This window comes from Phaethon lepturus, unplaced genomic scaffold (genome assembly GCF_000687285.1).
Source record: "Phaethon lepturus isolate BGI_N335 unplaced genomic scaffold, ASM68728v1 scaffold40730, whole genome shotgun sequence".
Taxonomy (NCBI): domain Eukaryota; kingdom Metazoa; phylum Chordata; class Aves; order Phaethontiformes; family Phaethontidae; genus Phaethon; species Phaethon lepturus.
Window position 1 is genome coordinate 16,317 of NW_010511944.1, and position 20,412 is coordinate 36,728.

The 20,412-nt window shown below is 37.1% G+C and overlaps 1 protein-coding gene across 1 annotated transcript in view; it reads left to right on the forward strand.

Annotated features, from left to right (window-relative positions):
- The window catches only part of SLAIN2 (SLAIN motif family, member 2), a 23,459-nt gene extending 6,881 nt beyond the window's left edge, over window positions 1-16,578 (forward strand). Inside the window, exons 4-7 of the mRNA XM_010285327.1 lie at window positions 1,129-1,488; window positions 3,860-3,997; window positions 14,087-14,405; window positions 15,921-16,578. Of these exons, the coding sequence (XP_010283629.1) occupies window positions 1,129-1,488; window positions 3,860-3,997; window positions 14,087-14,405; window positions 15,921-15,987 (884 nt within the window). The 3' untranslated portion in view covers window positions 15,988-16,578. The remainder of the gene's footprint in view (window positions 1-1,128; window positions 1,489-3,859; window positions 3,998-14,086; window positions 14,406-15,920) is intronic.
- Window positions 16,579-20,412: the final 3,834 nt, after the last annotated feature.

The following is a 20,412-nucleotide window of genomic DNA, read 5'->3' on the forward strand; positions in this document are numbered from 1 at the left end:
GGTGTAGATTCTACTATGGATGTATAAACATAGTTCTTCTGAGAAGGCTGGCTAAGGATTTCTGCCTCCAGGATAAGAAAAGGAAGCTGCTGTGCAGAAGAGTTCTTTAGGAACAGTGGACAAAAGAAATGTGCGAGAGAGTATGAATTTGTAGCATATAGTATATGCTAAAAGGATGGTCATTAGACTGGGCTATTGCCTGCTGCCAGTCTTCTCAGGAGATACGTGCTTTCCAGTGCTTAAACCATGATTTAAATCACCAAAATGTAAAGTCAGCATGGCAAAGCGTAGTGAAGAAAAGAACCTATGCAGATGTCTCTCTTTTATTATAGGTTTAATTGTGACTTTGGGTTTTTTTTGTCCCTCTGAGACTGCAGAAAGCAGTAGTAATTTCAGTTGTCTAACTAGGTGGTCTCCAGATTTTTTTGTGTACCCCTATTGGTTGGAAAAAAACCCCAAACTCCCAATATATGTATTTTTTTATAAATTATATACATATACTACTCTACTAATACATTGCATATGCAAAAATACACAAATGTACACAAAAATAGAAATTTAAAATGAATGAAACAAAAACGAAATAAATGCTATTTTTAAAATATTATTTTATTGGTAGTACAAAATTTTCTTCCTGCACCCCAGTGGATTGTTTTGCATACCCTCTTGGGGTGTGTGCACCACACTTTGGAGACCCATGGTCTATCCACTCTGGTTTCTCTAGGGGTAGTTTATCATAGAGCTTTTTTTTTACATTTACTAATACATTGCAAGAGACATTTAATTGTGGCTGCAATCATTGTTATAGGATGTTACGTAATAGCAAAAATAAGGTGTAGCCTGTGTTGCTAGTATCCAGCCTGGGAGAAGGGATGAACAAGTACACAACATGCCTATACTGATGATTGCTGTAGTAGGAAAAGGAATGAGCTCACCTACTTATTTCAAGATACTATCAGCTGGTAGATAACTTTTTTGGTAGTTACCTGGCATTTAGTGCCTCAAATAAAAGGACTTAAGGTGAGCCAAATGTGAGTTTGAGCACTGCATAGATATTTGTGTGCACTGTCTCTAGTTTGAGCTATTTGTGGGCTGGAAGCAAGTAAACAATGTTCTCATTGTTGCCAGGCCTCCGGCAAGAGTATGCAGCAACTGCTTCTCGGCGTAGTTCTGGTTCTTCTTGCAATTCTACAAGGCGAGGCACGTTCAGTGATCAGGAGCTTGATGCACAGAGTTTAGAAGATGAAGAAGATGGTGCACATCACACAGTGCACCCTGCTGTTAACAGGTTCTCACCATCACCTCGCAGCTCTCCCTGGCCTTCACCAAAACAATCTCCAAGGAATTCACCTCGCTCCCGATCACCTGCTCGAAGCATAGAATACAGCAGAGTGTCGCCCCAACCTATGATTAGCCGTTTACAGCAACCTCGTCTTTCGCTTCAAGGCCATCCTACGGATTTGCAGACTAGTAATGTCAAAAGTGAAGGTAAAAAGCTCTGTCTCAAATTCATTACGCAAGTAGTTGTGTAGTTCCTGTAAAGGATTTTGGTCAGCGTGCAGTGCTAAAACTATATATGCCTGTGTAACATCATGATTTAATCTTAGAATTGTTGAAGATAAACCAGAGCAAGCAAAGCTTAAGTTCTGCTGGAGAGCCCTTACAGTCAGATGGGTTGATAGGCTTAGATTTATTTTAGATGTTACCCAGTCACTCTAGGTGTAATTGAGTTTCATGGTGACCAAGCTCTATCTTTGGCAGGCAAATGCACTAAAATAAAGCAGAGCCCAAGGGAAACTATCGTTCACCAGTAGGGTTAGGCCTTGCAGATGACGGAATAAAATGCAGAGAAAGTAATGGTGGTCAGATAAGAGTAACATGGCAATTTATGCATGCTTGTAACCTGTAAGATGGCTGAATGTTTTCTTTTGGCAGTGCAGGACTCTGAACTCTTTGAGCATGAACACAGCCTTGAAAATATTGGTACTTAAGTCATGCCTTTTTTGGATACTTATCTCAAAGCTGTGCAAACTGCTGCATAATAAAAAATAAAACTTGCAGTAAACTTGACAAAAATTATACTATATTGGTATAGAACAAAATATTATATCCTGATACCATTTTTCTTCTTGAATGTACTTTTTCCTGGTAGCAATCTGGGAGAAACTCCTTTAATTGGGCTGAAATTTTGCAAGCATATTTCCACTTTAACAAATGTAGTTGATACCTGGCAAATAAAATCTTAAATTCAGAAATAATATACATTTAGGTATTGAAAATTCACCTTATTTTTTCATCTTTCAAGTAAGATGGATGCAAAGTGTCTGCAATAGAGACGATGTAGAAATGATGTTTTCAAACAGCTTATTTTCTGGGTGTTTTTTCCCCCTAATATAGCAGAGAGGCCTGTGCCACTTACAGAATTTCACTGACTAAGAAATTTCAGAATTTTAATCAGGAAAATCAGTGTGCTAGACTAGAGCTTTTGGGGAAGGTGGTCCTGCAAATTTAGCTATTCAAGAATATCTTTGGAAGGGTTAGCTTAAGTCTCATTTAGTAATAGTGGTTTGGGGAAGTTTTTAAGTATAAAGGAAAACGTACAACACAAGCTAATCAATTATATTGTGACTTGGTTGAGAATTCCTTTCCTATTCTTTTTTAGGGTTTCATGAAAGCCCTAATGCATGCTAGATGGGTTACAACAAAAATATCCTATGAGAGGCAAGGTACCAAAAGCTGGTATCCCACATACCAGAGGGATCAAAATAGAGCGTGTAGTCATGTGTTTCTGAAACACTTCCAAGGAATTCTCTTGCAGTGGCTTTTGTGCAGTTGAATGTTGGTTGGCTATTCAGAGTTGACACACTAGCAGCCAAAAAAAAAGTCATTTGGGATTTTTTTTTCTCGAATGGTTAGAGGGAAATTTGTTGACAACATTCAACAATGTACCAACTGCAATGCAAACTACTAAGTGCAGAAAGTATGCCTGTAGGAATATTCAGCCTATGAAAAGTCTTACTTTTGTTTTCATCTTTAGTGCTTGTGCATGGTTAGCGTACTTTCCTGCATCCCTCTACAGAATCAGGTTGGCCGCTCATCCTGACAAGGCATCTGCAGTCTTCTATCTGAAGTATGTCATCAACCCAGCTCTGCATGGGTTGGAGATACACAGAATGTCATTAGACTTGAGAGAGATTTAGTGGCATCTTTTGGTATTCTGTGAGCAGTGGTACAAATTGCAGAAGACCCTTGAAGAACTAGTATTAGCTGAATAGATAGTCAAGTCATAGTGTGAAAGATGATGCATAACTGGACACTCCAATATTTTTGAATGCTGTGTGTGAAGAGTTTCTTGCCAAGTGGGTGGCTGTTATTTGTTGTATAAAGTACTGATATGGGAACTGGATAGTCCCAAAAATGGACTCAAAAAATTGCTAGGGCAGGCAAGCAATCTATATTATAAATAACTTTCTAGGCAAAGACTTGAAAAATTGTGCGAAACTGCAAATATGGGTTTGCTTGTTCAATTTCCATAATGGTAGAACAAAACCCAGAGAATCATAATCCAGATATGTTTCAACTTCAAAACACTATACTTGACTTTTTTTCACCATAGGTGAAAAATGTACGTTCTTGGATTTTATGTAAATATTTTGTATGTGATAGATCAGAGAATAATATAGAACTTTAATTCAAGATAATGGAAGAACTGTAATGTAACAAAATATGCTTTTAAATTGCAGTGTAGTTTTATATGGATGTTTTGTGTCACCTCGGTTTGGGGTTCAACTATGGGTTCATAACCCAAACTTTGTCTGGCATTAGACTACATGTAGTATGTTTGTATTGTTTCATACAGAAAAACTAAGGCGTAGTCTTCCAAACCTGTCCAGGACATCTAACATCCAAGCTGAATCTGTGAAAAACAGCAGAAGTGATTCAAACTTCCAAGTGCCAAATGGAGGAATACCTCGCATTCAACCTCAAGCCTCAGCCAGTAAGTACCTTTAGTGACGCTTCAGTGTGTATTTCAGAATTAAGTGACAGTACTCATCAGTCTTCCACTTTCGTGGCAAAGAGAAACATTGCATGCCATGCTAGAGAGGCTAATCTTGATTTTTCATCACACCTGTGTGAAAATTTGCTTTTTTGGTACAAAAAATCTGGTACTGAGTATATTTGAAGGATTTCAGATCTCTTACTAAGGTATCATTCATAGTTTCCTATCAGCATATGTAGAAGTACTATAGTATAAATACAGTAGCATTAAACATTTCAGAAACCATTTACTTTCTGTGATTGACAGAAGGCATAGTGCTTTGTACTGTTGAATTTTATTTTCAGACTAGGCTATGAAAATACTTATCTAGATGATGTTTATTGCTTTTTTAAAAAAGTGAAAACTCACCTGAAATCATTCATGCAAGTTTAACCTTTGTTTGCAGTTCATTTTCTTTTTTGTTTTGTCACCTGGAAATTATATATTCAGTTGTGGATTTTATTTACTTTTTTAGTGTCAATATTTCTCAGAAAAGATTTGGAAGAAACAAATTAGCCCATTGCCGGGCTAGTGGCTGCTATGGTGTGAGAAGTCTGCTAATATCACAAGTCTCTTAAAAATGATGACCTTAAGGAAGCCAAAGCAAATGAAACTTAAATATTCACTGCTTCTTTATATGTCAATATTAACAGTTCCTGTTGTTTAAATGTTTCTTGACCAATTTTTTAAACAAGTTTCAGAATTAATAATCCTGTGTGACATTTTCAAGGGAAGAACACATTATGAACATTGTTATGTGTAGAGCTTTGAACTATAAAAGTTCTATCATAAAAGTTCATTACTAATTAAATATTTGATGGGAAATGTAAGATAACATTTGTGAACAAAACTGATTTTTTTTTTTTAACCCATTGAACAGTAAAGGCATACTGGCATACCTAGTTGGCCTTGTTACTAGTCCTTTCAAAATAGTGTATTAATGCAACCAAATACAGTTAAATACAGAATAAGGAATGCAGACCGTGCCAATGACTAAAAGATTTCTATCTTTGTTGTGACTCAGACTAGATGTAAGGGTCGTGTGGACAGTCAGTTCCAGGTGTGTGATACTGTAGTCAAAGCAGCTAATGCCATCTTGTGATTGTTCATATCAGTTACCCCCGCATCCTTTCACCTTGCCCCCTTCTTGCATTCTTCACAAATTCTCAGAAGGTGGGATTTACAACTGGAAGGGCATGTGTGTAGTTCAACTGCAGGACTGTCATCTGTTAGGCAGGCTTATCAAACTGTAAAGCACTTGGAGCAGTTGGACAGAAGCTCTCCAACTGTGTTATTTTTGTGATGGGAAGAATAATCAAAATGACCTGAATGAAAATGAAGGAAAAATATTTCTAGTAGAAAATCTGTACAGATTTATTTGGTGTTTTAAAATTGAGTGAACTGGGAAGGGAAGAGCACAGAGGACAGCATAGTTGGCTAGAAGGCTATTTTCAATATTAAAAGTCTATTCATAGTGAAACTTTATGGAAAGATCAGACAGCAGACATCCCAATATTCAGTATTTAGTGAGTTACTTCATTGCAGGAGCCAAAGTAGTGTGACTTATGTTTATACATATATAATTTTTTCAATCTGTGGATGGATTGAGAATCAAAATTATTAGGTAAACTTGCTTGCCTTTCATTTCCCAAAATGTGAACAACTCTTGACCAACTTACATGTAAATGTAAGTTAAGTATCATTAATAAAGCCCAGATTTCTAGCTTTTACAGTTTCCCTGCTCTTACAGATGTTTGTCAGAGTCTTGCTATTGACAATCGTAAAACGGTTTGTGTATGAAGTCAATGAGTAAGTATCTTTGCTTAGTCTGGATTAAAAAAATTTCTGCAAAACTGTACATTGTATAAAAATTTCCAGAATTGTGTCCTTTGTATACTTTTTATTTTATTGCTTTTATATTTTGTCACCTTGCACAAAGCACTGTTAAATTGCAGCAAATTTTTGTTTTCCCTTGGCAATGACTCCTGGGTCTTGGATTCAAAGCTTCCTCATATACCTGCTAGTTTTGCATGAGCTTACCTTTGCAAGGATCCTGGCTTGCCACCCAAGGTCACTACTTTTCTCCTTGTCAAAGATCTGCTGTTCATAATTTACTTGCACATTTGCTGTGGCTGCAGTACTGAACTTGCTATGATTGCTGGCATTCAAAAATGAGTTAGGAATCCAGTAAGTTTCTGAAAAGACAATTCCTGTTACGGTTACATAGGCAAATTATACACGCTTGCTTAAAGAGTAAAGGGAAGTTGTAGAGGTACAACTGTAAAACATGAAAACATTTGGCATTTTAAGTTTTAGCTGTAATGTGCTGAAAAACCCACATTCTTTTTGAAAAGAGATTGAGGAGTGAATTAAATAGTAGTTGTAACTACTAGAATCTTCATTTACATGTGGTTCTCCATGCTGTTGTGCAGAAAGTACTTTTTTTTTTACATGAAGGCTATTAAATATTTCACCTTAAAACACTGGAAGATACAGTAATACTTGTGCTTTCCAAGGAGTAGGTATCTTTTAGATTTTAAAGTGTTAGAATGACGGGAAGTCTCTGTATTTGTGTCCTACATCACAGAGATTGTGCAAAGCTGTAGAACTTCCAGGGTGGCTTTCACATAGGAGCTATGTGGTGCTTTCTAGTGGATTGTATGTGATATTTTTGTACTTAACTGGTACCGTTAGCACATGAATGTTAAACCTTTAAGCAGAGTTAAATATAAAACTTATTGAAAGAACTAAGCTGTAGATTGTTCAAACTATCAGTAGAATGACTAGTTTGCCTGCCTGCCAAGATCCAGATGCTTGGCATGTTCACAGTAAAAGAAGAAAGCGTGTGTTTTGAGGAAACAGAGTATTCCAATTCAGTTGATCAGAAGTAAACATAACTGCATGCATTCAGCATGCACCATTTGTGACAAGTAATGTAATAGCACATGGAGCACTTCAAGAGCAGTGAATAGTGTGGATAAGCGTGCACTCCACCTTTATCTCAAACTGCATGTTTCCTCAGCATTGGTGAAATTGCACTGCCTGAAGTTCTTTTCAGTGATTCAGTGCACATAATTGTTTAGCTGTTGAGTCTCTATTTCCTGGAGAGTCTATTGAGAAGGAAGGAATTTGAATTATATATATTTTAAAATACTTTCCATATCATCCCACATCTCTGACTTGCAAGTAGTGTAAATAATGGTGGGGGAAGAAACTTTGTGCCATGTGCAGTAGCATATTTAAATCTAACTGAAAGAATTAGGGCAAACTAAATTCAAGATTATAAATATGAAGGGAGAAGCTGTTCTTGATTTTGTGTGGTACAACAAAAACACTGATTCAGTAAAAAATGGTGTAATGGAATACTTGTGGACAGAAACACTCTGGCCAGTGGTCTGCCTCACTAAATTCATAGGAATCATGCTCATTTTAAAACATCTTACTGTGCTTAATTGACTGTTTATGGGTATGCCTTAAAGTTTATAGCAAGACTACGTGCCAGAAGTTGAATAAGAATTGTATATTGCCACATCCTTTTTTGCATTAGGTTCTAGGTGGTAGAAGGAATAGGGTTTTTTATTCTTAATAGCCACAAGCAGCATTTTATCATGTTTATAAACACTTTAATTCCTTTTTGCTGTTTGTTGAAAATGACATGTTTTAGTTATTAAAACTAAAATGAATAGATCACCTAGTCATATTTTCGGAATGAAGGTAAAACACATGATGAACAACTTCTATAGTTCACAAAATACCGTGAATTTTGCACTGACTGAAGGATAGAAAAAGGGATGGCAATTATTGCATGCTATCAAGTTTAGAAAAGGATTAACTAGTATTATTAGGATTCTAATTGCTCTTCCCCTCCCTTCTTTATAGCGATATTGACCAATTGGTGATAGGATTACTGAGCTTTCTTACTCAGGGTCAGGATCCTTATGTACAGCTGTTCCCCCATCTTTCTTCCTTCTCGCTATGGAAATAAGCCTTGCTAGTGCAGTCAGTTTTATGCTGGTATAAAACTCCAGACACTGAGGTGATCAGAGGTGTTTATTCACACCTTATTTTAAGAAATCTTTGTGTAGGCAAAGCTTTATTTCATTGACTACTTTCCTCCTTCCCCCCTTAAATATGCTGTGGTGAAAATACGCTGAGTCGATGCGTTCCTTCTGGCAATAGGTAATTATCTCCTTGCCAAGATTCTGCAGCTCTTGGAACCTTGGCTTCTGTCTTGGTAACTGGTAGGTAGTGAGGTCATTTCAAGACGGTATCAACCCTTGAACATTACTAGAAAAAAGGCAGGACATAGGAGCAATAAAAAACCCAATTTTTGTCATGTTGTCCGCATGCTGGCAGCTGATAATTCTTAGTGTTATGTCTTTGTTTTAAGCCTGAGTCCTCTTACATACCTTTTGAGGGGAAAAAAAAGACATCTTTCAAAATGGCTTATGTTTGCATAACTGAAAAATACAACTTTTTTATGATGATCACATTTAGACAAAGGTTTATGCTTTTGTATAGTGTTAGAGTATTTTTTTTAAACTACTTTAAAGTGAAAAGTTTAGTCTTGCTAGATCAAATATAACAGTTTAATTTTCATCTTCATCTCTAATCTTGCACTCATACTGCTGTAGCATGTTTGCTAGGTGGCTTTTTCTCCCTTTAATGTATTAATTTTTTTTGCCTTCCTGGGCTTTTTGCCCTGCAAGAAGCTTTACTCTTACAGAATCTGCGCATTTTGCACTGCAAAATTTCTGACAGGCTCCTCTGTAACTCTTTGCCATTAAGAGCAAGCACCATTTAAAAACCCCCATCATTTCCAGAGTCATAACAGCTTTTTGAGAGTTTTATGGACTCTGTTCCTTGATGCTTCACAAGTGGATGCAATTCTGAAATTCCCAGTAAATTTAGTTTTCTTATCTTCTTAGACAAATATAACACTTCTTGTCTTTCAACAGCTCTGCAAAGGCAGAAAAATTTGCCTCGTGCTGCCTTCAAAACCAAACAGTTTCTTCAAACTCCATCTACAAAAGGAGGTAATTAACTTACAACCTCTTATCAAGCTCCAGCAAATCTCAGATAATTGTTCACCTGCATTAGATCTCTCACATTCTAGATTAATAAAATTGCTGCTGCATGTTGAGATTAACCAAATGGTCCTTGCTGTATCAAAGTATATAACATTTTGGAACAAACATTAAAAAAAAACCTGCATCATGTAGGAAGAAAGTATTAAATTGTATTTTGAGATAAAATCCAAGGATTGGTGAATTCTAGCATTAATCAGGAAATCTGGATTAGAAAAGTAGACTCCTGAATACATATTCATTAGGACTACATTTGGACAGGATTTTTAGAAACTCCAAAATACAGGTTTTTTAAAACAAAAGTTGTACAAATTTTCTTTTTTGATTGGAGGAAAAAATATGCAGACAAGTGAAAACATCATCCTTTGTGCTGGAAACAAAAGCTAACGAGTTTATCCTTGAAAAGATGAGCATAGAATGTCAGCTTGTTTTATGCATACATGCGCACGTGCTTGTGCTTTCTCTTTTCCTCTCAAAACCGGAAGATTAGTAACATATACTAATTTAGATTTGTAATTTTTTTCTCAAGGAATTAGAGACTATTGTATGTAATATTCCAGTTTGCTAATGGATGAAGTTGGCTTCTTTTAGAGAAGAAAATGAAATAATGTTGAGTCTCTAATCCAATTAGACAATTTTTAACTGATTTTTTAAATTCTGACAGCCTTGTATGTGACACTGCCTCAATTTCACTACTAAGATGAAACAAGTTCGTGGTTTTGGTTTTAAGCAAAGTTGGTCCTGTTGTCTATTACAATCTAGAAGATCTCTCATGAAATATGATCTTTAAAATTAGACCGATTCATAAACTCTATATGTCTTAGAATCCTTTAAAGATTGTGAGAGTCCTTCATGCAGATACAGAGGATGGCTGACAAGATGCATGCATTTCTCTCAGTGGTTTAACAACACTAACTTCTTTGAGTCAACTTCATTCCATGCAGAAAGTTTTAGCAAAGTATAATGACTTCAAAACAGATTCACATGGCTTAATAGGAAGTCTCTAACAGTCTTAATATTTCATACCAAATGGAGAAAAGTCCTCTTAGTGTTCTGCTTTGGCATGACCACCATCTCAATTCCTCCGCAAAGCTTTCTGTGCTGTCCTTCCAGTTGGCCATGCCTTCACCTTCATCTGCATGTCCGGAACACTTACTAGGTTGATTGCCTACTCTGAAGCTGTGGAAATGTACCAAAAATTAAATTCTCTTTGAATTTATTTAATTTGTAAAATTTTATTAAACCTTAGAGAATGAGAAACCAAGCATGTTGCACCACAAGTTACATATTCCAGTTTATAGTTGCTGTCATTCCTTGCTGCAAATGAGGACCCAACATGTCCTTTTTCAGTTATTTGCTATTTTATGTTTTCTTGCTTCTGATCTGAGATTCTGACAAGTGTAAAAGCATTATGCAGTAATGAAACAAGATTTTTGTATCAAAAGAATAAACAACTATGAGCAACAATTGCTTTTAGTTTCTTAAAATACTGTTCGTTACATAGCTTGACACCTTTTACCCACAGACATTGACCATTTTTACCATTTTGTGTAAAACGGTTCAAAATACATTCAAATAACTAAACTCTTTACCTCACTGTAACCCATTTGTTAGGGCTTATACAGCAGTCCAGTATCAGTCAGATCACAGAATCATAGAATGGTTTGGGTCATCCAGTCCAACCCCCCTGCCATGAGCAGGGACATCTTCAACTAGGTCAGGTTGCTCAGAGCCCCGTCCAGCCTGACCTTGAATCTTTCCAGGGATGGGGCATCTACCACCTCTCTGGGCAACTTGTGCCAGTGTTTCACCACCCTAAATGTAAAAAAAAAAAAAAAAAATTCTTCCTTTTATCTAGTCTGAATCTACCTTCTTAGTTTAAAATCATTATGCCTTGTCCTATCTCTACAGGCCCTACTAAAAAGTCTGTCCCCATCTTTCTTGTAAGACCCCTTTAAGTACTGGAAGGCTGCAATAAGGTCTCCCCGGAGCCTTCTCTTCTCCAGGCTGAACAACCCCGACTCTCTGAGACTGTCCTCAAAGGAGAGGTGTTCCATCCCTCTGATCATTTTTGTGGCCCTCCTGGACCCGCTCCAACAGGTCTGTCTTGTACTGAGATGACAGAAAGTTTATTGATTCCTATCATTTTACCTCATCTGTTCTTTCGTATTGGTCAAAATCATCTCATCACAATGGTTATGATTTAACTGCATCAAAATTGATTCTGGTTTCAAGTTGGTGTGCAGCAGCTGGCTGTGGGGTGCAAGCCAGATAAGGTTGTAGCTTCACAGCATCCTACTTTGCCAGGTGAGGATTTCTTGCTCCCTGCCCATAATCCAGGACAGAATCCAGAGAGGATGGGAAATCTAAATGTTGTGACTGCACAGTGCCATTTAATTTTATTGTTGCCAGATGTTTTAATTGTAGTTGGTTCTAGTTGTTTAGTTTCTAAGGAGATGGGATTGCGTAAAGTTGTTAAGCAGTACCTGTTTACGTACTTTTGGATCAGCTCAATACTGCACATGGGTATACAGTTATCAAATAGTCTTTGACTAAGGCAGTACCTCACTCTCTGTGGTCCTTTCTTACAAATAGGCCAAAGTGAGTTTTATTAAATATCCAAAATGGCTCTAAGACAAAATTATTTACATGTAGAGCAGAATTATTAGCAGTTTGCCAGAGATTGCATCATGTGCTCTTGGAGATCACAGCACATTGAAAGACAATTCTTTCCTTTATGTACAAGAATGAATATAGCTCTCAGCAATGTCTGCAATGCTATGCTGGCAGGAAATGTTTTATGAATTGGCAGCTCAAATTGGAAGCATGGTAAAATATGGTCAACAGAAAACTGAGGAGAATGGAGAGGACTAATTTACTGGATGCTTTACTTTCACTGGGAATGTGACAAGCTTTCTTCAGTTACAATTTTCATTGCTTGTATTCTGTTCCTAAAAGCCTTTTCACCTATTGTCCTGTAAGAGTCCCAATTTTATACACTGGCATTGCTCTGTTGGTCAGTTGCTAACATGATGCTGTATTTGTGTTCCAAGCAAGTGTTGTAATGAGAAGTTTAGTGATAAAAGCTCCCTATGTTTACACTGTAGAATCACTTCAAAATTCTACAGATTTGATTGCACCAATGTGCAGGCAATGTCACATTTTAAAAACTTGTAATATGTAATTTATCTTAGTCCTAGGAGCACTTTGCTACTCTTGTTGTCCAGTCATTCTGCTGTTAATGCTTTCCTTAATCCATCCCCTGGCTTTATGCCAAGGTTTTTATTTTAAGGGTTTTTATTTATTATTCTCCTTGCCACTTACCAACTGTCATGTATTGTTGACATCTCTGCCACCTTTTTTTGTCAGCTTTTCCCATGAGTGGCTTCATACTGTGTTTGATACCACTGTCAGTGGAAAGGCTGTCTTGGATAATCCAGAAAGGAATAAAATCCACATCTGCAGTGAGGCACATACTAATCTTCCTAGACATCCCTCATAAGGAATGGCTTCAAAATACAACCTGAAAACTACCACTTTCTCTGTACCCCATTTAGGATGTCATGTTCCTGTCATTACTCATCGCTTCTCTCATTCCTCATGCCCTTAGTTGGATCTACCTTGTAAGATAATAAAAGCTATGTAAAGGACCACCTTCTTTATGTACAATATCTGTCAAAGAGGACTCAACTTTGGCCTCTGTGTAAAAAAAGTTTCTTTGGTGGAGGAAAGAATAGTTCACGCAAATTCATTAAATGTAAACGTGATTTTGGTTTACTTTCCCAATTGTTGACTATTACTGACCTGTCCTAATCAGTTTGGAAAGCTGGTGAAATTCCACTTAATTATTAAGATGATGAATTAGCTTAAGTATTTTGTTTAGTGATACATTATGCATATTTTGAAAATATTTCTCATACTCATGAAGAATAGTGCTTAAGGTTTGGCATTATCAAAGAAACGTTGAATATTCTTTTTTGCCAGTATTTTTGCTGTGAGGGTCAGTTGTCATTCACTGCTAGCTGTACTAAAATTCTGAACTGTAATTCCTGAGTATATGATAAGTAAGAACTCTTGCTGTTGTATTAATAGCATTTAGTAAAATAGATATATTGGACAAAATAAATTTAGTGGAGTACAATCTGCAGGTGCACCTTGTTACACAGACAATGTGCTGCTGTATTGTAAGCCTAAGCCTCTAAATGGATTTTCACTGGCTTATTAACCGTTCCCAGAAGGGACTTGATAAAGACCTATATTTTACGTACTAACTCAGATGTAAAGTACTTGAATTCAGATATTAGTTATATACTGATAATTTAGATAATATTTGTAAAAAGAGGAAGGCTATAAATTGTTACTGTTGTCTGGCTTAAGTTACATAGCAGCATCTTAATCTCTTTTGTGTTAGGGGTTGGCTGACCCTATCTTCCCCCCACCATCAGCCAGTAAATCTGGGACATGACCATATCTTTAGGTGAATTCTAATTCAATGGGTTTGATTAAAAAGAAGAGCATAAAAGAAACATTAAGCATCTCTGTGCTCAGAATTTCGTCATTGAAAGCTAATATACACTTGTATCTATTTAAAGACTGAATCACAGTAGAATGCTGTATTATTCAATGTGTTCTTTCAGGGATGGGAGTTAGGTTCCTGTGCCTCTTCTTAATAAATATGTTCTCCTGTATTTGACTTGACTGATGTAACGGTTGCAGCCTTTAAGTATTACTTTAAAATCTACATAAATATTTGTAGTAAGCAAATGGGGCATTAGAGTTATGATCTCAAAAACATGACAAAGAGGACATCTGAATTCCTGTTTCTCATTGCTGCTTGATCGGCTGTATTTCATTATACATTTCATATTATTTGAATTTTCACATAACGTAATTTCCTGGTTTTAATTTCAGTTATACTGTAACTTAGGCTTGAAAGTAACTTCTGTATTTTATTTTCCAGTACCTTCTTCAAGTAAATTCCGCTCACCTGCAGCGCCGTCTCCTCTAGCACTCCGACAACCAGTGAAAGCATTTAGTAACCATGGACCCGGTTCAGTTGCTTCTCCAGAAGCCATACAGCTGACACACAGTAGTTCTTCACCAGGGCCTCTTGCAGCCCCGAGTTCAGGCTTGCCGAGCCCTGCCAGCAGCATTAACAGTACTACTCTTACCAGACCAGCAGGGACAGCAGGGATGAGGAGTGGTTTGCCCAGACCCAGTGCCCCTTCTACGGGGGGCATCCCAGTGCCTCGTAGCAAACTTGCACAGCCTGTTCGCAGGTGAGTATGTGACAGGCAGTCTTAGTTTGAAGCTTTCATAATGACTTTTGTACATTGTGCTGCAATTCTTATTTTGGTCTCGAGGTATTTAGAATGGAAATGGAGACCTCCAAGTGAAGTATTTGCCTGTTTTTCCAAATTAGATTTGAAGCAAAACCAAGAGAAAAAGGTTCTTTGAAAATGAAAGTGAGATGAATAACAAAAGATGCTGAACTTTATACAGTCAATAAAGTGATTTAGTCTGGGCTGAGAAGGCAAAAAGAATTTATCTGCATGTGGTAAAAAGTCATCAAGGTATAGCTGGCAGGTAAAAATTTATTTGTACCACTGAGTGACACTTCTGAAGTCAGAACTATTGTAGTTCCTTTAGTAATCCTTATGTCAAGGAGTGGTACTGTGATGGAACAGTTTCTCTCCTTGGGCAGCTAGAAACTTTAGAAGGGAAGACATGTGAAGACAGAGGAGGCATCCATAGCATTTGCTAAATTTAATGTAAAAATAAATGCAGTTAGCCCACAGGACAAAACAGAATTTTTAGCTTAAACATAACATCTGTGCTAGCACCCAGCTGTGGAAGCTGCTTAATGTCAGAGTGATTTGGAAAACAACCACAAGAGAGACTAAATATTAACTAGAAAGACAACATGGACAATTTGTTGTCAGGAGAATCAGAAGGAAGTGATGCATAATTTAGAATATGTGCTCCTAATGGCACACAGATGTGGATTTTCACTGAAGGTGTCAAGTGGAAGCCAGCTGACTTAAAGAAGCAGTCATCCATGAGGAATATTAAGGATCACCTTAAACATAAAGGATAAACAGTTGGTCTTCAGTACTGTAGAAAAGATGAAACAGCTGTAAATAGCAAAGTGGAGGAATTCTGTTGTGCCGTGAGTGCTGGGTAGGGGAATGACAAGTGACTGTCACAGCATTGACTGTTTTGCACTCTGAGTCTGTGCTGTCAGCAGTATGAAACTTTGTGTAATAAAAAGCAGTTGGTTTTGACAGGAAGTTCTTAATAGTAGCAAAATGTGGTTGTCCAAATCACAACTTGTCTTATAGAAAAGTGTTTCACTTATTAAACTTTGAAAAAAGCTTTTTACTTATACAATGCAGCATCTGTACGTACACAATGCAATAATGAAGCGTCTATGAATGTCAAGATTTTGATGTAAGCCAAATATAATACTCTAAACAAGGATTCCCTGTTCATACATCACTGGAAAAAAAAACCCACCTGTTTTTAGAAGGCAGCAGATTAAGTTTGTATTCTCATGGAGTATAATAGCAAAAAGATGCAGATTTTTTTCTGACATGGTAGTTGCCAAGATACAACACGTAGAACCTGAAACTGCAAATACTTTGGGGGTTTATCTTAAGTAAACGATATTGCAGAGAATTAAATGAGTGAACTGTATATTTCAATTCTTTATAAAATGTTTTTATTCTTATGTATGGTAGATAGAGACTTCAGCAGTTGTGTATGAAACTGAAAAATATCTCATTTTATTCTAGATCATTACCCACTCCCAAAACCTATGGCAACGTGAAAGACGAGAGTTGGAAAGATGGCTGCTACTGAACTGCAAAGCTTAATGCAGAGTTCCAGTGCTCACGGATGCTTCCTCACCAGGCTAAAAGCTTGATTATACAAACTGTTCAGATGTGACTCTTGGGATTTGTAAAAATTCCAGACCTCTCTGTCTCTAATTAGCACAAACTGGCAGAGATTACAAAGCAGCACTTTAATGACATCTAACATCAGATGTTTGGTGATCATACAATCACTTCCACATTAAATTGCTATCAGTTCTGGGGTTGTTTTTCTTGCTTGCTAAAAATGTATCAATATGAGCATTTATGACAGTGGCCAATGTCTGGGCAAAAACCTAACGAATGCCAAAGAAATGCCCATCTTGAAAAACAGCAAGTATAACAGTCAGCTTACATTGTCCAAATCTTCATTTTCAGCCTGTTGTAATTCAGCAGAAAGATTGGTGAATACGTACTATTGAAACAAGACCAGGTTAAAAGGAGCTAGTATTCCGATTGCAGACTGCTACAGTGCTAGTGAAACGTTGCTTTTAACAATTGTATGAGACTGTCATTGGGGAAAGTGGTACGTACATCCTTCAAAAAGAATCAGAAGTTACTCTGGAGGATTAGGCAGAACAGTAAGTAGTAGCCATGGCTTTTGTTAATATGAAAGGTTTGAATGTAGCAGACACACACAAACGCAATAGTATAGATTGCATCTTTCCTATGTTGATTTATCACCTTTACATGCTCTTACATGTTTGATTGCCAAAAGGGCTTAGTATCAGTTGTACAATCTCTCTAACCTTAAAGTTCCTGGCTCAGGAAAGACGGCCTTTGCTATTGTAAGCCACATTTTTATCACATGGCTCATACTTGGGAAAAACTTTTTTTTTATAGCAGGTTTCCTGAAAAAGGAAAGAGCAAGTCGTAATGTTAATTTATTCTAATACCATACCACGATGCTTGCAGCCTGGAGCAACTGTAAATGCTGATGGTTAAGGAGAAGGAAACACAACTATGCACTTGTAACATACAAATTTTAAGGTAATGAGTTGACTCTTGATGCCAAATGATATTCATTTAGGTGATGTTCCGTGGTATGAGGGAGTTTTCTGTATCCTATTTTTTTACTTTCATTCATTTCTTAAATTGGTTTATTTTAAATTGTAAATATTTTTACAGAAGATATTGCCCATGTAAGTGTGTTTAAATATGTACTTTGCCTTACATATGTGTATCTTAACATTACTGGTAACAGAGTATGAGACCTACTATATGTCTGTTTACAAGCTATTAAATGCCTTTGGTGGCTCTGACTTACTCTAACACATTTTGCTCAGAACAAACTCATTCATATATTTAGCATTTGAACCATTGTTTTCTGTTTTGGAAGACATCATGCAAACATTTGTAACTAAAGTTGTATTGGGTGGGACTAGTTAAATGGAAGGGATTTTGTTTGAAGCTTTTTCAGTATTTTGGATGTCCAGTTGATGAAGTAAGAGAATGTGAATGGTATATCCTTTGTGCAATGACTGACGAACACTACAAGTTGGATTGGACGGTAGGTAGCCTTCAACCCCATTAGTATCTGAGTTTGGAACTGCTGGTGTATTTTGACTGCCACCACTAAGAGGACAACTAACCCTGAAATTCTAGCATTTGAATTTTAGGCCAGCATTAACATATTCCTGGATGAAAAGCCATGCAATACTACTTGACTTGGAAGAAGCCAAATAGGAACAAGTGGAGACTAATTTGCAGCTCTAATTACTTAAGCAACCTTTGGGTTGATGAATGACTTCCCACTCCAGACCAAGATCTGTGCTGAGACTTTGAAGTCGGGGTATCAAATATGCTGTAATTCAGTAAGATTTCAGCAGGAGTAAAGAAACTACCTTGCACCAGTAGACCAGTACCTACCAGTAATCTAGCCTTGTGTCATTTGCTGGCACAGATAATGGATGTCAGTATCTCCTGTCACTATTGAGCGGAAGAGGGGATGAGATCAAATGCACATAGTCTCACTAGAGCCTGAATTTGAACATTTCGGCATTTTACAAAGCAATGCTGCAGTCTTCATGGAAACAAGGTGGTTTTTAATTGCTGGATTTTATCAAACACTTGATTGACTTTTAAATTTTGAACGCCAGTTTAGATGACAATATTGGGGGTTTTACCATGGCAACATCAAACTGTTACTTACCTTTCCTTAAGTTAAGTAATTCATCACTTGGGTAAGTTCAGCTTAAGTTTTATAAGGATTCTTTCCTCTGCTGTTCTCCCCCTGAAATAGTGAACAACTTCCTGCAAAGACAAACTGTCTGTTTACTAGAAAGCCTTTGTGCATTACCAGTTTATTGATATCAGGAAATCATGGGGCTCTGTGTTTAGAGATTTACTGCAGAAGTGTGGAAATACGGATTTGATAAACTAGTGCCTATGATTTACTTAACTTATGTTTGATATAGTAGTAAGGGTTTTATGAATGTGGATTACTTTTTGTGCCAACAGCTCAGAATTGTTGTATGTGTGTAGGCAGAAGGACTTGTTCTGCTTCCAAAGTTATTTAATTTTTTTTGTGTTTGAACGTTTTTGTAAGTGTTAAAAGTGTAAAAAAAAAAACTATAAAATATTCTTACCACAAAATACTTCCTGGATCATTATTTTTATAAAAAATTGTTTTTTAAAAGCCTTTAGAAATTTAGAGGTTAATGTTAAGGGTCTTTTTGGTTGCTTGGGTTGTTTTCAAGAGCCCTATTCACTTTTCCAGGAGTTACCAACATCAGCTTCTGCCTGTAATTCTGCTGTATTTGGGTGAAATCTGTGATTTCATTGACAGACTGAGGTAGACTGTGTTGCCCTTCTGCTCTGGAGGGACGATGCATAATTCAGACTTACGTGAAAAACTGTATCCTGAGTTTTCATCCAGAGTGATTTGTTTGTGCAACTCTACACAAGCTGCTTTTCTGTTTTTACAGGATTTGTGCTCACTTCAAACCTTCATGTGAAACAAATTCATGTGAAAGTTCTGGAAACTTTCAAAATGAAAGGAATGCAGGAAATTGAGCGGTATAAAAGTGCACCTAGTAGGCCCTCTGAGTTGTTAAGTACATGTTTTATGTAGCTCACATGTGAATGCCTCTATCGTTTGGCTCACATACAAGCAAGAAGTTGTTTTGAACTTGGTAAACTTTGTAATCAGCATTTTGCTACAAAGCAATGTATCCAATGGTAATGTGACTGCTGTCTTTTTCTTACTTGGTGTTAATAAAGTTAAACTAGGTTTACTTCTTTTTGGTGGCCACTTCATATTAAATCTGTGAAGCAAAATTTAACCCGTGAGGCTCGCTATTAATTGTTTATCCCAGCATAGTCCCCTATCTTGTAATTAATCCAGTAGATGAACATGTTTCTTTTTAATTAGCTGACCTACTTATTTAGAGCTGGCTCTGCACCTACCACTTCTAAAATGTGATCCACTCCCCCTTCCCTCATTGCATTTTAGATCAGAGTCAAGCAGCGTTTGCCCCACACCCCTTCAGGAAACTAGAGCTGTGTCAAAATGAGGCAATCGATAGCCTTTCCTGCTTCTCTTTTAGTAGGTTTCTGTAACAAGTTCATCTGTATGAAACTGTTGCTTGTATTTAGCATTGTCATATTGCAAGACTCAAGATAGAAAATACTGTTCTACTGCTCTTATTTTGAGCCAAGGTGTGACACCTCCTTTGGGTTTTGGTATAGGAGGGCTGGGTCATGTTTCATTTGATAGTGTGTTACCCTCTAGGAGTCTGACTGCAGTGGTGAAGGAAAATAAGCGATGAACATGTGAGGAGGCAGAAGATTGAAGCTGCTTATGCTGCTGAAGTCCTGGGGTGGCTGCAGAGTGTGCAGTTTTGATCATTTAAAACTGATCTTTTAATAGAAGTATTTCTGAAGAAAAACAGACGTAGGAAAATTAAATAGGACAGCAAGATGTCTGTAAGATTGATCTGTAAGAACAGGAGTAAACTTGAGGGGGTTTTTTATTTTTTACATTTTAAGTAAAACAAGTGTGATGTGAGGATGCTTTGATTTTAAAAAAACAAAGCCCTCACCTGCTTCTGCGCCGTGGCTGTTCTGCAGTGTGCAGCTGACACCTGCAGGCATCTGTAGCAGTCTTGTTTCAGGACGATGAGGCTGGGCTTTGGGCGCTCTCTGGAGTATCCATGGGTCTTGTACACACACCTTCACAGCAAGGAAGAGGCTTTCTGCTTGAAGAGTTGAAGAACTGAAAGGAGTACATTCCATTAGACTCACTTTCCACAGGGTTGTTTTATAATGGTATTTTCAGCCCTGGGGTATTGTATAGTTGTACTGTGTGTTGCTGTCCTCGTTACACTAAACGATAAACACTGTTGCAACTATGTTAAGCACTTAAAGGACACAAAACATAACTGTAGTGATTAAACTGATGTGCAGATCTTCA